At 35.6% G+C, this 16,083-nt stretch overlaps 1 protein-coding gene across 1 annotated transcript in view; it reads right to left on the reverse strand.

The window, feature by feature from the left end:
• Positions 1-5,206: 5,206 nt before the first annotated feature.
• The window catches only part of CLTRN (collectrin, amino acid transport regulator), a gene marked incomplete at both ends in the record, with an annotated part of 39,041 nt that continues 28,164 nt past the window's right edge, over positions 5,207-16,083 (reverse strand). The window contains one exon of the mRNA XM_081276568.1: positions 5,207-5,363. Within this exon, the coding sequence (XP_081132694.1) occupies positions 5,207-5,363 (157 nt within the window). The remainder of the gene's footprint in view (positions 5,364-16,083) is intronic.

Raw genomic sequence — 16,083 nt, forward strand, 5'->3', positions numbered from 1 at the left:
TAATTTAATGAAACACTTTGTACATCCTTCAGATAATATTCTCAATGATATGAATTGGTTGGGAAGCCAATTTTTCAATAAATGCCATGTTGTTCAACAACTGTCAGAGTAAAATCAAAATAGTAACCATTTAAAAACATGAACATCATTACCTGATTAGATAAAAGTTAATTCTGGAATAATAACCTTCTCTCTGTCACTCACCCTCTCCAGTTTTTTCTTTGCAACTATTCCAGCAGAGTTTTGTAGTGTTTGGGTTTCATTTCTTTGTATTGAAAATTCAAATAGATACTTTATCCACATTCCCTCACACTATTTTCCTACCAGATTTATATGGTTGGGTCTTTCTAGATGATGGGTTACCTTACTTCTGAGATTCAGCCATCATACATATGAATATGTATTCATATAGTAAAATATTTCATTTAAATGTACTCTTTTCAATATCTATTTTAATAAATAAAATTTGGGGCTGGGGTTGTGGCTCAGTGGTAGAGCATGTGTGAGGCACTGGGTTCAATTCTCAGCACCACAAATAAATAAACGAATAAAATAAAGGTCCATCAACAACTAAAAAAATTATAAATAAATAAATAAAATTTCACAGCACACATTTCATTTACTAATTTTGCTCTTTTTTATTATTTCATTCTAGCAATAACCCATTGGGCATATATAGCAAGTATTAGGTCCTTTGTAAAGATAGTCTGTTCATATCAAATTTGGGACAAGTGTTTTCACTGATTGCTTCCTCTCCATTTTCATGAAACTCTGCTTTCCTAGAGCCACCCAGTTAGTCAAAAGTGGTGACAGAGTTTAGGCAATGCAGGTAAAGCTGTGCATAGATTGATTTGCTTCCAGTGGGATCTAGGGAGGCATCCTATCACTAAATATTTGAATATTTCTGTGTTCATTAATGTGATGGTTTCATTAAGTACAACAAATAAAGATCATAAAGTGTAATCAATGAAAACCATAGCATTATATCTATTCATGTCAGGTGTTGCAGCCAAATAGTTTTAAGGGGTTTTTGGATTTGAGAGTTGCAGATAAAGGACTGTGATTATGTATTCCTCTGGCACTGGTACTATCCACCACTATGTGAAGCAACCATCCTTTAACATGCAATGATTACTTGCACACTTTTTCTCTCTTACTGCAAAGCTTCTCTGTATAGCAAACAAGCTATTTGTGGCCAACAGAGAGAACATTAACCTTAAGTATTCTTTCTATTGCTTTCATTGTGCACAAGATGCAATTTTCTTTTTTCTTTCACTACTAAGAACTCAATTACACTTTACACAATGTCACTCAAATAATTTTCACCTGTTTCTTTCTTTCAACTTGTTCTCTGACTTCTTTCAGAATGGTCATAAAAAGGTGAAGGAGGAAAAGGATAATACCATATTAAAGAATCCAAGAAAGGAGAATGTGTCAAGAGGATGACAAGTTCCCTACACTGTAAAATGCTTCAAAGACATTTAGGAGGATGAGGACCAAAAAGCTGTGACCTTGATAATCACAATTCACAATGACCTTTGAGGGAGAAGTTTCCTCACAGTGTGGAATGGAAGTCAGAGTGTAGAGTTGAGCAGCAAGTTGATGGTAGTGAAATCAAATACAGACCTTTTTCTTTCTTTCTTTTCTTTTTTTTTTTTTTTTGGAAATAGGGTCTCACTATGTTGTCCAGGTTGGTCTCAAATCCCTGGGCTCAAGTCATCCTCCTGCCTCAACCTCCCAGGCCTGGGGTTGTGGCTCAGTGGTAGAGCGCTTGCTTAGCATGTGTGAGGCAGTGGGTTTGATTCTTTAGATTTATTTTTAATTAACCAGAGTCAATATCCTTCAGTTTTCAGACCTTTACCTGCTTATATTTCCTGAATTTAGTATGATATCTTGAATAGAGTGTTGGGAATTCAATAAATTCTTAAGGAAGGGAAAAAGGAAGAGAAAAGGGAAGGAAACTAAGAAAGAAGGAAAAAAGACTACTATGTGTTTGCTTGTGTGAATGAAGTAATGATATATGTGAATTTATGAAATGTAAAATGAGAAAATATTATGTTTAAGGGGCCTCATAAATTTGAAACAAAATCTGGGAATTTTTGAAACTTTGAGTTTCTTTTTTATTCTAAGCCTGTATTTTCTCCTATTTCTTGTTTCTTATCCAGGAATGATGATATATGTGCACATTTCACATGATGATATTCACATCTGAAATCTGATCAGTTTTGTATTCTTGGAAATGGAACCTAGGGCCTCACACATGCTAGGCAAGCACTCTACCACTGAGATACTTCACAAGCCCACTACTTTCTTTAACGTTATGGTGTCTTGTATTGGTTAGTTCTTGTGGAAAACATGGATGATGAAACTACACAGAAAGAAAAACAAGTTATTGCCATTTACATTTCTTCTATGAAACAAGTCCAGGTATCACAATCCCAGCTAACTCATTCTATACTGACTTGGTTTTCAGATGTTCTGTCTTTCTACTTTCATCAAACAGATTTTGCTATGGATTTGGAGAGTGAAATGACAGCTGTATTTCCACTTGCTTTACAACAGTACATATCACCTCATAATGTGTTCCATCACGGCCCATTACATGATCATTAAATTAAAAATGAGAAGCGTGGTTGATGATTGACTACTCTCTAATTACTCAGAGTGTTTGTTAAAGGCAGTAGGCAGGAGACATAAGCTCTACTTTGCTGTTTATTGATTATAGAGGTTATAGCACATCTCTACTAGCATAAAAATCCTCCCCAACAAGGATGTTGAGTAAAGCAGACATTTCCCAGTAGAAAAAAAATCCCCTCCCCACCAGAATAAACAGTGAAGAAATGATCTAATGATTAAAATGGATTCATCCCAAGCCTTCAAAACAAGAAACATACCTGGAATCAGTTTTTCTCAAGCCTTTTCATAATTGAGACATATTTAGATCTTTTTTCTAATAACTCTCCTATGAAATTTTAATACCTTAGATATATTGTTTTTCTGTTTATTTACTGTGACCTTTCAGAGGGCAACAAATACAAGTGTAACATCTCATCACTTTTGCTATATTCCATTCATTAGAAGCAAGTCATAGGTCTGATATGCACTCGGGGGAGGGGATTACATGAAGGTGTGAACACCAGAGATGTCTTCCTCACTTCCTACAGATGTATCTCCTGAGAGAACTCCCCAATAAACCTACTCATCTTCAAATCCATATCTACTGGACTTGAAGATGTAGGCAGAGAGGTGAGATAGAAGGACTAGCTATAGCCTTGACTATGGGTGACAGTGGCAGAATACATAGCAGATTTTATTTCCATAATCATTATTAGAATTTAGAATGATTTTGGGGCCTATCCAGAAGCAGAATCAAGTCTATATTCCAAGGAAATGAAATCAGTATTTTGAAGACACATTTGCACTCCCATGTTCATTGCAGCACTATTCACAATAGCCAAGAAATGGAAACAACCTAAGTGTCCATCAACTGATGAACAGAAAGAAATCAATATATATGTATACAATAGAATACTACTCAGCCATAAAAAGAATGGATTCCTGTCATTTGTGACATCATGAATGAAACTGGAGATCATCTATGAAGTGAAATAAGCCATGCACAGAAAGATAAGTTCCACATGATCTCACTCATATGTAGAATCTAAAAAGCTAATTTCCAGGGCTGGGGTTGTGGCTCAGTGGTAGAGTGCTTGCTTAGCATGTGTGAGGCAGTGGGTTTGATTCTCAGCACCACATAAAAATAAATGAATAAAATAAAGGCCCATCGGGCTGGGGATGTGGCTCAAGCGGTAACGCACTCACCTGGCATGCGCAGGGCAATGGGTTCGATCCTCAGCACCACATATAAAAAATCAAATAAAGATGTTGTATGCCCACCGAAAACTGAAAAATAAATATTAAAAAAATAAAGGCCCATCAACATTGAAAAAATTTTTTTAAAAAAGCCAATCTCCAGGAAGCTGAGCATAGAATGATGATTACCAGAGGCTGAGTATGGGAAAGGAAGGATGAGGAGAGGTTGGTCAAGGGGTACACTAAGTTGTAGTTGGATAGGAGTAAGAAGTTCTGGTGTGCTGTTATTGCACATTAAAGTGACTACAGATAATTATAATGTATTTTTCAAAAAGCTAAGAGAAAAGACTTTCAATGTTTTCACCATAAAGAATGATAAGTGTTTGAGAAGATAGCTATTTTGGCCTGATTTAAACATTATGCAATATATACATATATTGAAACATTACATGGTACCACATAAATATGTACAATTTTATGTCTTTATGTATCAATTAAAAGGTAAATTTAAATCAAAATAAAGTTTTAAAGCTAAAAGTATCCTCAAACAAGGACACAGAGAACAAAAATAAATCATTTCTAAGGTTGAAGATCACATTAAACAGAACTAATAAAAATTAAGACTGTGATCCACAGTGTGAAAATAAATCACAGACCACAATCAGTCACACAATCATAAAGAGGTGATTAGTGCTTTATTAAATTAGCATAGACTGAATTTTTACATATTGTAGAAATAGTCAACAAATAAAACTCTTCTATTAGAAACAGATATTCAGAAACTAGATAAGCAATATATCATGTTGGTATAACAGGAAAATTTCCATCCTGTGAATCAATATTCCCATTTTTATCCATTCTGTTTATAATAATTGCTTTTTACTTTTGCTTAGTCATATACAGAGTGATATAAACAATATTAAAAAAGGATCCATTTTCAGTGATTGATATACCATGTTACAGGTATTATCCACTGTAAAATTAATTTTCCTCAGGTCTTTGAAGTGTGAAATATATATATATATATATATATATATATATATATATATACACACACACACACACACACACACATACATATGTATATATATACACATACATATATGTATTTCTGACTTTACTTCTAGAAATGCTTAAATCAATAACTACAATACCAAATGACTACACCTACACACTGTATTGTCAGAAAAATATTTTGAGTAGTTGCCACCTATGATTTTAGTAGTCTTCATGGGTAAAATTGATTGCCTATCACTTTCAAATACATTCAAAATTTCTTACAAAAGAAGAATGGCAAAATAAAAATATATAATCTGCCCTTGATATTTTAAGATGCTTAGCAGTCACAAAGAAACAAGTGTTAAGTTTCTTGAGGAAGCAGAACAGCAACCCTTCAGAGAGGGGTGAGCCGTTCATCCTCTGTCACAAAAACATCATTAATGTGCCCTCCCTTCAAGTCCAGGGGATCGCAGGGGATGCCATTTTCAATTGTGATGGTGTTTTCGCATTTCTCTTCTGCATCATCCACTTCAGATGGTCCTTTGTTCTTCCTAAAAGCATATAAAAAGAATCAGTGGGATCTAGAAGGAGAAAATATGGCTGAGTATGGTCTTTGGTACAAATATGGAGGAGAGAATGGGGCACAGGAGCCTTTAAAGGATGAAATGATCAATATTATATATTTTCAAATAATTTTGAAGACCATAAAGAGCTGGTGAGGTGAAAAGATACTATGTAGAAAAGACTTTGTATGGATAATATATACATATTTATAGGAAGAAGTAGTCTTATTTAGAAAACTAAAATAAATGTATACAAATACCTATATAAATGAATATATATATGAATAAATATAGTGCATGCATTATACATATATACATGTATATTCACAAAAACTGCATGAAGAAATGTGAGGAAAATGTATGGTACATTGGCAAGTTGAAAAATTGACCTCTAGGAGAACTTAGTAAAAACTGAATTAAAAAAATCAATAAACTGTTCTCATAGGATTTGACAAATTAATGGTTCGCAAATGTTGACAGAAAATCAAATTGAAATGCCATATTGGAAATAAAGTTCACATTATTTTGTAGAACGTAATTGTTGTAAATTGCAGATATCATTGGTTGTCTCTACTAATTACAAAGTAGCTGTCTTAATTTGTAAGTCAGGATTTTTGGACCCAGAACATTCTCCTAATTACATTATAACTCACAGCTAAAAGTACAAATCATTCCAAAAACTTCTACATGACAGGATAAACTTTTTAGTTTCTCATACTCTGAGTCTTTGTAGACCCTGCTACCCCAACCTAAGTGGTAACCAGATCCTTCATGTTTCCTTGGAGTATGGAAAGCTACGGCCTCAAAATCAAAAGTTTTTCCTGTCTCTTATGAAAGACTAACAAACTGAGCCAATTATGTTTGATATTATGGGGCAAGGGAAAGATGAGAGGTTGGTGCCTATAGGCAACCAGAGGGAGAGGGGTTTCCCTGAGGGCTCATCACAGGTTGGATTTTGGGACACTACTCTGTGGTGGCACCCTGGAGGCATGATGTTAGGCATGAGATTCTCAGACTTGCCAAAGGTTGTCTTGTACCAAGAATCTGTGGACCTCCAAAGAGGCAGATCTGAAATGATCCTTCATCTAGAATGTTGTACATTCCTATGGTGATCAGAGTGGACTCCCACTACTGTGGCACCTTGATGAGTCTCTGACAGGTGAAGAGGTAGTGAAGATAAACTGATGATGACTCAGATGGAAGTTCCTGTTAGTCATACTTGAGAAAGCATTTTAATTTGCTTTTTTTTTTTTTTTTGTACTAGGAACTGAACCCAGGGGCAGTTAGCCACTGAGCCACATTCCCAGCCCCATTTTTTGTATTTTATTAGAGACAGGATCTCACTGAGTTGCTCAGGGCCTCGCTAAATTGCTGAGGCTGCCTTTGAACTTGTGATTCTCCTGCCTCACCCTCCCGAGTCGCTGGGATTACAGGCATGCACCACTGCACCTGGCTCTTATTTGCTTTAAAGAATACAATGGAGGAGTTTAAGCCTGTAATCCCAGCAACTCGGAAGGCTGAAGCAGGAGGATCCCAAGTGCAATGCCAACTTGGGCAATTTAGTGAGACACTGTCTCGAAATAAAATTTAAAAGCAGGACTGCGAGTATAGCTCAGTGGTAGAGTACTTGCCTAGCATGTGCTAGGCCCTGGTTTAATTACCACCAAAAAGAAAATAGTAGAGAAAAGAGAAAGTTTCTCTCTCTCTCTCTCTCTCTCTCTCTCTCTCTCTCTCTCTCTCTCTCTTTGGTGGGAGCTGGTTGAATTGTCTTTATTAACAAACGGGATATCTAAGGCCACTACATTGAGGAAGGGCAAGGGAAGGAGAAGGGCTACTTGCGGCTCACACTATATACAGATGCAAGCAAGGGGGCATGAAGGGTGAGAGCTTCATGCTCCCTCCCTCCACCAGGGAAGGGGAGAGGCTAGAAGAGATGGGGGCTAGGAAGCGGGGAATGTTTTGGCTGGCAGGGTCCCCACTCCATTCCCTGGGGCTTGGGGGGAATCATTAAAGTGCTGAGAAAGCTCTTCTTTACAGAAGAATGCCAAATAATATAGAAAGGGTAATAGGAATAGAAAACCATAACTGCAGTAATAATTGATTCCAATGGAGCTCATCAATAGATACTAGTAAGAGATTATTGGGGAACAGGATATTCACATGGTCTCAAAATATCCGCTCCACAAATAATGTATTAGTTACAAAAAAGACACTTCTATTTTGCCAAAGAGGAAATCTGATGAACTCCACCAACAATTAGACAAACTGACAAGTGCCTTCAGATATGATAAAAATGATTCCAGATACATGTTTTTTTTTTTTTTGTATTCATGCACCACCCATTCTCAATTTTTTTTCTTTTTTTTGGTCCTGGGACTTGAAACCAGGGGCACTTTACCACTGAGCTACATCCTCAGTCCTTTTTGTTTTCAATTTTTTGTTTATTTTATTTTTGTTGTTGTTTTGAGACATGATTCACTATATTGCTTAGTGCCTCACTAAATTGGTGAATCTGATCTCAAACTTGTGATCCACCTGCCTGAGTCTCCCAAGTCACTAGTATCATTAGAAGCATGCACCACCATACCCAACTCCATTCTCAATTTTTGACCTGAATTTCATAATGAGGAACTCATCAGAAAAATCCAAATTTAAAACAATTGACCTGGACTCAACCCAGCATAGGAACTCAACTCAGTGAATAATGGATCAATGGATGTAGATCAATAGCTGGTTGGCTATAACAAATTAGTGGATGGATGGATAGATGATAGATGGGTGGTCAGACAAATGAATGGATGGATGATGCATGGACTAATGCTTCAGGCAAAGTTACTCAAACATTAGTCCAACGTAGATCTTGAATGGGATCCACCACACACACATACACACATCGACAAATAAGTAAAAAAAGGAGGAAGGGAGAGAGGAAGGGAAGGGAAAAAAAAACAGAGGAAGGAAGGGCATATGAAATTTTTTGTCTCATATTTTTAATGGGTGGCAGAAAATATGCATTTTCCTACATTAGATTAGGAATTAGTGTGGGTTTTACCAGAATTCACTGATGATTTGCTAAATTATTTCAAATAGTTGAAGTTCATAAAGGAAAGTAGCATTCCAATGTCATCATTTGAAAGTATTTAGCCATTATGTATTCCACCATCAAATGCTACAAGTGACACTATAGACAATCACTAAATTGGAATCATTGGATATTAAACATTAATTTGTAAAACCTTTGGGTCAATGCTGGTTAGAAGATGAGGTTGCAGTCCCAGAAACCTAGGAATAAATAGGCTGCTGTGTTTTCTCATATTCCAGATGAAGATTCACTAGCCATTCTAAACACTAGCAATCGATGATCACCACAGGTTAGGGTACACTAGATTTCAGTATGATGAGAGGGTCCTTCAGCCAAGTTAAATCACCCACTGAAAAACTAGAACATTTAGCCCCTCCTCCTGTGGACAGGAGTATTAGCCCTTTCCAGATCCCCCCAGAAAGCGAAAGCAATTGACATTCTATAGTCATCAGTCACATCGCTTCCACTTATAGTATCCAACATTGCTTAACTATGTTTTGAACGCCTACCTGTGGATGAGACACAAGTCTCCTAAAGGAAAGAACTTGATGAAAGGAAAAAGACTTCAAATTCACTCATCCTCCTTCTCCTCATTTTTAATGCTTTATAAAAGAGAAGAGTGATTTTTTAGAGGAATTAAATGCTAGTAAGAAATGTACATTTATAAATTGTAATGAAAAATGCCTAGTTCACAGAAAGTGTCTCCAAATCTCTCCTCATTGCGGTTGGAGTGAATGATAATTTTCTATAACAATGGATTTTAAATAGTCAAATTTTATCCTGAATTTTCTGTTCTGAAATCTGTATATCAAAAATCTTAGTGGATGTAGCATTCTAAAGTAAGTGGCAATGCAATGGTAGTCTTAGAAATAATGAATGGCCAGTGTCTATTTGCAAATTTTAAAAATAAAAGATGTTTTTGTAGAATTAGAAGACAAATGGCAGAGAGCTGAACATGTGCAGGTCAAAGTAAGGAATATTGCCTCCTCCTCCTCAGCCAGGAAGGAAAAATAATCCATCAGGCATCACAGTGAATAGGAAAGAAAGAAAAGGAAGAAGCAAAGAAATGAAGAGACATTTCTCTTTTCTTAGAAAAAGGATAATTTCCCAACAAAAAGCTTCTGAGAGAAATTGCTGAGGAAATTTGTCCAATTGAGCTGTGTCAGTGACAAATTAGGTACTTATTGGTTTTTGCGACCTTAGATCCCGTTGTTCAGAGTCTTGGCATTGCAGGGCTTCACAAACTGCAATGTCAGTAACTTGCTAGCTGGTAGACATGATAAGCAGCTCAAAGGTTATCTAACAGTAATATAGCACTTTGTCACATTTCATAGTGAGCACTGTAATAAACTGATTCACTGCCTGTGCAGTGATACTGAGAATAATAAAACTTAACTGTCTTTCTGGATCATTCTGATTTGATATTCTGCTAAAAAAATGTGAGTTCTTTTTCCTGCAAAATAAAATTGAGTGTTAATGACTTTCACTGTTCCTGCAATGTCAGGTGGTTCAAGAAGAGAATGAAAAAAACCATTACTAAACTACCTCTTAGCAGCCTTGAGAGTGGATGTCTCTGATAAATCCAGAAAGAAAAGAATCGAAGGAGGAGACAAAAGAAGTCTCAGGTAGCCCTTAGGGCTCCGGTGGGGGTGCAGGGGGTTGAAGAACAGGGTTTGCTCTGTTCTGAAATAAAGTAGTGATGACTAAAAGCAGAAAAAGTATTTCTGTATCACTTTAAATAAAACATGGCTGAAGAGCTGAGGTTCAAGAATAACCAGAAAAGCAATACAGGACAGACAAATATGTCTGAAAATTTTCATACAGGACAGAATTATTGGGGAATTGGGATTGTCCTCATAATCAGGCTTGGAGGAAATATCAGTATTACTAGAATGATTTGAGTGGGTATTGCAGCCCAATAAGATTGACAGGCTTTGGGAATCAAGCCTACATGGTTTTAAATCCTGGTACCACAATATTCTAACTATGTGATTGTAGGCAAGTTCTTTTACATTTGCCATGCAATAGCAATAATAACGATAATAATAAGTATCTATTATGTGGCAGAAATCAGACTAGGTAACTGCTTTGTATATATCCGTTCATTTAAATCTCACAGCAACATTATGAAGATTTTTTTTATTATCCCTGTTTTCCTGATGGAGAAACTGAATTTCAAATATGTACAGCAACTTGTCTTTCAATATGGAACAAGAATACCGAAAAGAGCTGATATAGAATTCTATTTTAGTTTTCCCAAGTCCCCTAAAAACACACTTACATTGGTTTCCTATTAGTTGTGTATATTTAAACACAGCAAAGGAAAACAATTAGCTCTGACATTTCTCATTTTATTTATACTTCTTTTAAAATATGATTTATTCATTTAATTATAACTTCATAAGAATGTGAAGTTCCCCTATATGAAAGTGTTGAATGAGCCCCATCTCCCAGAGTGAAAAGTAAGATTTGTGGAAATCCACATGCACTTCTATTTACTGCTGATCTTACATGAAAGAAGTAAAACTAGAAACAAACCAAACAAATTTACTAATGACTTTGTTCAGCTGTGAGCATTAGCTAGGGTTCTGTGTCCTAAGTCCTTGACCTGGCTTTGATACCAACTGCAAGATTATAATCTCCCTGTAGGCAAGAACCATCCATGTTATCAATGTTTGTTTCTTTCATGATATAAACTATAGCTCATATCACAGAATGGATGGTCAATAAAAAAATAAAATTTTTGGTGGTGCTGGGGTTTGAACCCAGGGCCTTGTGCATGTGAGGCAAGAACTCTACCCCCAAAAAAAAAAAAATTAAAAAAAAATATATTTTTACCTCTCTGGGCTTGGATTTCTGGAGGGCTGAATTTAGGTAATTGGCAAGGTCTCTTTCTAAGACCCAGTTGTAACATTAAGTCCAGCTAAGGTGTAACATTATTAACATTATAATAGTCTATTTATATACTGGATTTGTAAATCAACTCCCCTATGTACATGTAAGTCTAAAAGTGTGCTGTGTTTATGATTCTGTGACATTCCATAAAGGGGCAAGTTAAATTATCACTTCATATAACTGTTTTTTATGGTAACTTACATTGATATAGCACTTTCCAATATATAAAGAATTTATGGGTCTTCTCTGATTTTGTCCTCTCAACATTACTTAACAATCTGAGAAAATATTATTAACATTTTCAATTAGTGATCTGCTCAATGTCACTCAGCTAATAAATGCCAGTGCCTGAGACTGGAACCCAAAACCAAGAGTCTTGGTCAAATTCTCTTCTTATTAAAACATACATCACACCATCAACTCTTTCACCATCATCTCAGTCACCTTCATCATCATCACCACCATCACCATCACTGTCCTTATAAAGCTGACCAGACAACTAAGATGTCTACTTCTGGGCTAAAGCAAGACACAGACCTAGCATTGACACTATTGCAAAGTATATACCATTGATACTTGCTGCCTTCCCACCTATATAGCTCCTTAATTGTTGTCCAAGAGTAAAAAGAAAAAAATCTTTTCTTACAAACTTCTATTTTCAATTAGATGTTACTAGAGAAGCAACCTCCTCAAATTGTTTCAAAAGAGGTGACAATTGTAATGGTGTGCTGGAGCTGGCAAGTATAGGACAGCAAGGGCTGCCTGCTAAATATTCACAATGTTTTGGCCTTGATAGGAAATTGGAAAATGCTACAAATAAACATAGATTCCTGAGAGAGCTTGTTAACCAGTTCATCACTACTCTAATGACCAGTATACCTCATGGATCATTTGCATTTTTAGACATGTATTTATTTTTTGTGGTATTGGCATCAAAACAGACACACAGACCGATGGAACAGACTAGCAAGCACAAAAATAAAACCACACATTTATGGTCAACTGATGTTCAACAAAGGTGTTAAGGACACACAATGGGGAAAGAACAGGGTCTTGAATAAACAGTGTTGGGAAAATTGGCTATCCAAATGCAAAACAATTAAATTGGGCTATAATTGCACACCAAATACAAAAACCATCTCAAAATTAGTTAAAGTCTTAAATGTAAAAGTATTAGAAACTATTAGAAAGAAAACTATTGTAAAACTATTAGAAGAAAACTTAAGGAGAAATCTCTATGACAATTGTCTGGGCAATGAATTTTTTAATATGACCCCAAAAGTACAGGTAATAAAAGCAAAAAATAGACAAATAGACAAATGAGATTATGTCAAACTACAAACCTTCTGCACAGCAAAGGAAGCAATCAACAGAGTGAAGAAACAACCTGTGGACTTGAAGAAAAGATCTGTAAACAATATATCTCTTAGAGGGCTAATATCCAAAATATATAAGGAACTCAACAGCAAGAAAACAAATAACTTAATTTAAAATGGATAAAGAAACTGAATAGATAATTTCCAAAAGAAGACATACAAAGGCCAACAGTTATATGAAAAAAGTGCTCAGCCAGGTGTGGTGGCACACGCTTGCAATCCCAGTGACTACAGAGGCTGAGGCAGGAGGATTACAAGTTCAAGGCCAGCCTCAGCAATTTAGTGAGCTCCTAAGCAACTTAGTGAGACCCTGTCTCAAAATAAAAAAATAAAAAGGTCTGGGGAAGTATTCAGTGGTAAAGTGCCTCTGGGTTCAATCCTAGTAGCCCCCCCCCCCAAATGTTTGACATCACTAATCATCAGAGTAATGCAAATATAAAATGACAATGAGATATCATTTCACATACTATGGTGGCTATTTACCAAAAAGAGGAAAGATAGCAAGTGTTGGCCAAGATATGGAAAAAAGGGATCACTGTACATTGTTGGTAGGAATGTAAATTAGTACAGTCATTATGAAAAAAAGTATAGGTCTTCCTGAAAAAATTAAAAATAGAACTACCATATGATCCAGCAATTCCACTTCTGGTATATATTCTGAGGAAATGAAATCAGTATGCTGAAGGAATGTCCACACTCCCATGTTCATTGCAGCATTATTCACAATAGCCAAAATATGCAATCAGTGGGTGAATGGATGAAGACAATGTGACACACACACACACACACATACACACACACAATGGAATACTATTCAGCCTGTACAAAAGAAAGCCATGTCCTTTGCAATGTGTATGAACTTAGAGGAAGTTATACTAAATGAAATAAGCCAGGCACAGAAAGATAAATGCCACATAATCTCACATACATGAGAATCTAAAGAAAGTACAACTTATAGATGCAGAGAGTAGAATGATAGTTGCCAGGGGCTGGAGGGTTAGGGATGGGGGGATGGGGCGATGTTGGTCAAAGGGTATAAAGTTTCAGATAGATAAAATGAATAAGTCTGGGAGATCTATTGTATAGCATGGTGACTATAGTTAACAATAATCTATTTTATACTTGACAAAATTGCCAAGACAGTAGATATTAAAAGTTCTCATCACAAAACATGATAAGTATGTAGGTAATGGATACATTAATTAGCTTGATTTAACTATTTCATAATACATCAAAACATTATCCTGTATACCATAAATATATACAATTTTATTTCTCAACTATACTTTAGTAAAATGCTTGTTTGCTAACTAATAAAATTCTAGGCACTGTTTCAGTGAACTGGAAAATTTTCTATAGTATGATGGCAATATCTAGGTGGGAAAAGAATCCTTTCCTAGAGCCCCTTAATCACAGCACTGGGTTAAGCTGATCCTGAATAATAATAATAATTTAAATAAATACTTATTTAACTATTTAATTATTTAATACTTGATACTATATCCTGGGTACTTTATACACATTTATATAGTTCAATCCTCATGAAAGCCCTGTGAGATATTATATCCATATTACAGATGAAAAAACCGAGACTTACAAAAATTAGGCAACTTGATCAAGATCATACATGTAAACGACACAGATGGTATTTGAGTTTACCTGGTTTGGACTGCAGTCCAAACTTTCTACCCAGTTGTTCTGAATAATCAATATAATACTGTTACTGATGAAACCAACAGAATTGTTATAGCTTTGCTTGAGACATTTCCTCAATGATAAGTTTAAATATGTATACATCTTAGATGACTCTGGTACACTTCTCCATAGAAGAAGAACAGTGACTTAGATAACCCTGTGGTCCCTCCAGGTCTTCTAAGTTTAAGATTTGGACCATACAAACTATGTTCATTATTTTCTAATGTATAGATTGGATTGTTAAACATTTCTTTAGATGTCTTCCTCAAAGACTAAGGGCTTGGGGCTGGGGATGTGGCTCAAGCGGTAGCGCGCTTGCCTGGCATGCGTGGGGCACTGGGTTCCATGATTAAAGAAAAAAAAATTGGGGGGTACCAAGGATTGATCCCAGGGTGACTTAACCACTAAGTCACATCCCCAGCCCTACAATGGGTTTTTAATCACAACTATCAGGGCTATCTCCACTTCAAATTGTACCCTCTCCTCATCTCTTAAGCAATATTTTACCCAGGGAAACCTACCACAGATTGTGTCAAACCTAAAACACAACAAACAATTTATCTCCAGGAGGTTGTCATAATTTCCCTGACTATAGTTGCTAATTATTGATGCTCTCCAGATTTACACAAGAGATTGTCCATCTGTTTTCCTAGTTTGAACATGAAATGAATTTATGAAGGCAAGATTGTAACAACAGCCTCACTTCTCCCAGGCAACAAATTATGATGCTACATACCCAATTATCATATTACTGTAGAATCTGCTCAGAAGAAGATAACTGATCCCATCACAAACTAGCTGAAAGACTAGAAAATGACAAGATGATAAAATAATAGTAATAGCTAACATTTATTGAGTACCCACTGTGTGCCAGATACCACTCTAAGTACTCTGCTGTATTAATTCTTTTATCCTATCAAGTTAATTATTTCCAGTACACTTTGCTGTTGCTCTACAAAAGTTATCTATGGACAGAGAGTAAAGATAAATTTAACAGATTGGCTCTGGCAACACAAACCACATTCTCCCAAATTCAGTTTCCCTGACTCATTGTTTGTGTTTCCTGGTATTGTGCAGTTAATGGGTTATATACAAGGGCAGAATCTGAGAGATAAATACTTTAAATCTAAGCAGTCTAACTCCAGAATCCATTCTTCTAACTCCTACCTTATAGGAGGTGCTAGTGAGAAAATTGGGAACCAAGGAGATGAAGCAAATTCACTTAGGTTTCCAACCATAGCATTTCATAATTAATGCAAAATTAAAAAAAATGTTAAACATAGTTTTCAAACATTATTTGAAACATTATTTGAAATGTTACTAAGTAACATTTCAAAAAAAATGTTACTTAGTATTCTAAAAACAAAAACCAAATAAATACCTTGTAACAAGCCTTTTTGCATTACATATCATGTCAAAATCATTAAGAAAAGCAAGCAAGTGCAACTTGATTCTAATATTTGCATTTAATTTGAGGTATAGACATATGCCACATTTATTCCATAACATTTAACTTATTGTTTGTGAAAAATTATAATATGTAAGATTGAAAATGCCTACTCTCTGTTAGTAGCCAGGATAAAACATATGGAAAGTAGAAAACATTTGGAGAAGCATCTAGACGAAACATTTGTCCAAACATATCCCTCATGTCTCTTTT

This window comes from Spermophilus citellus, assembly GCF_964194105.1.
Source record: "Spermophilus citellus genome assembly, chromosome: X".
Taxonomy (NCBI): Eukaryota; Metazoa; Chordata; class Mammalia; order Rodentia; family Sciuridae; genus Spermophilus; species Spermophilus citellus.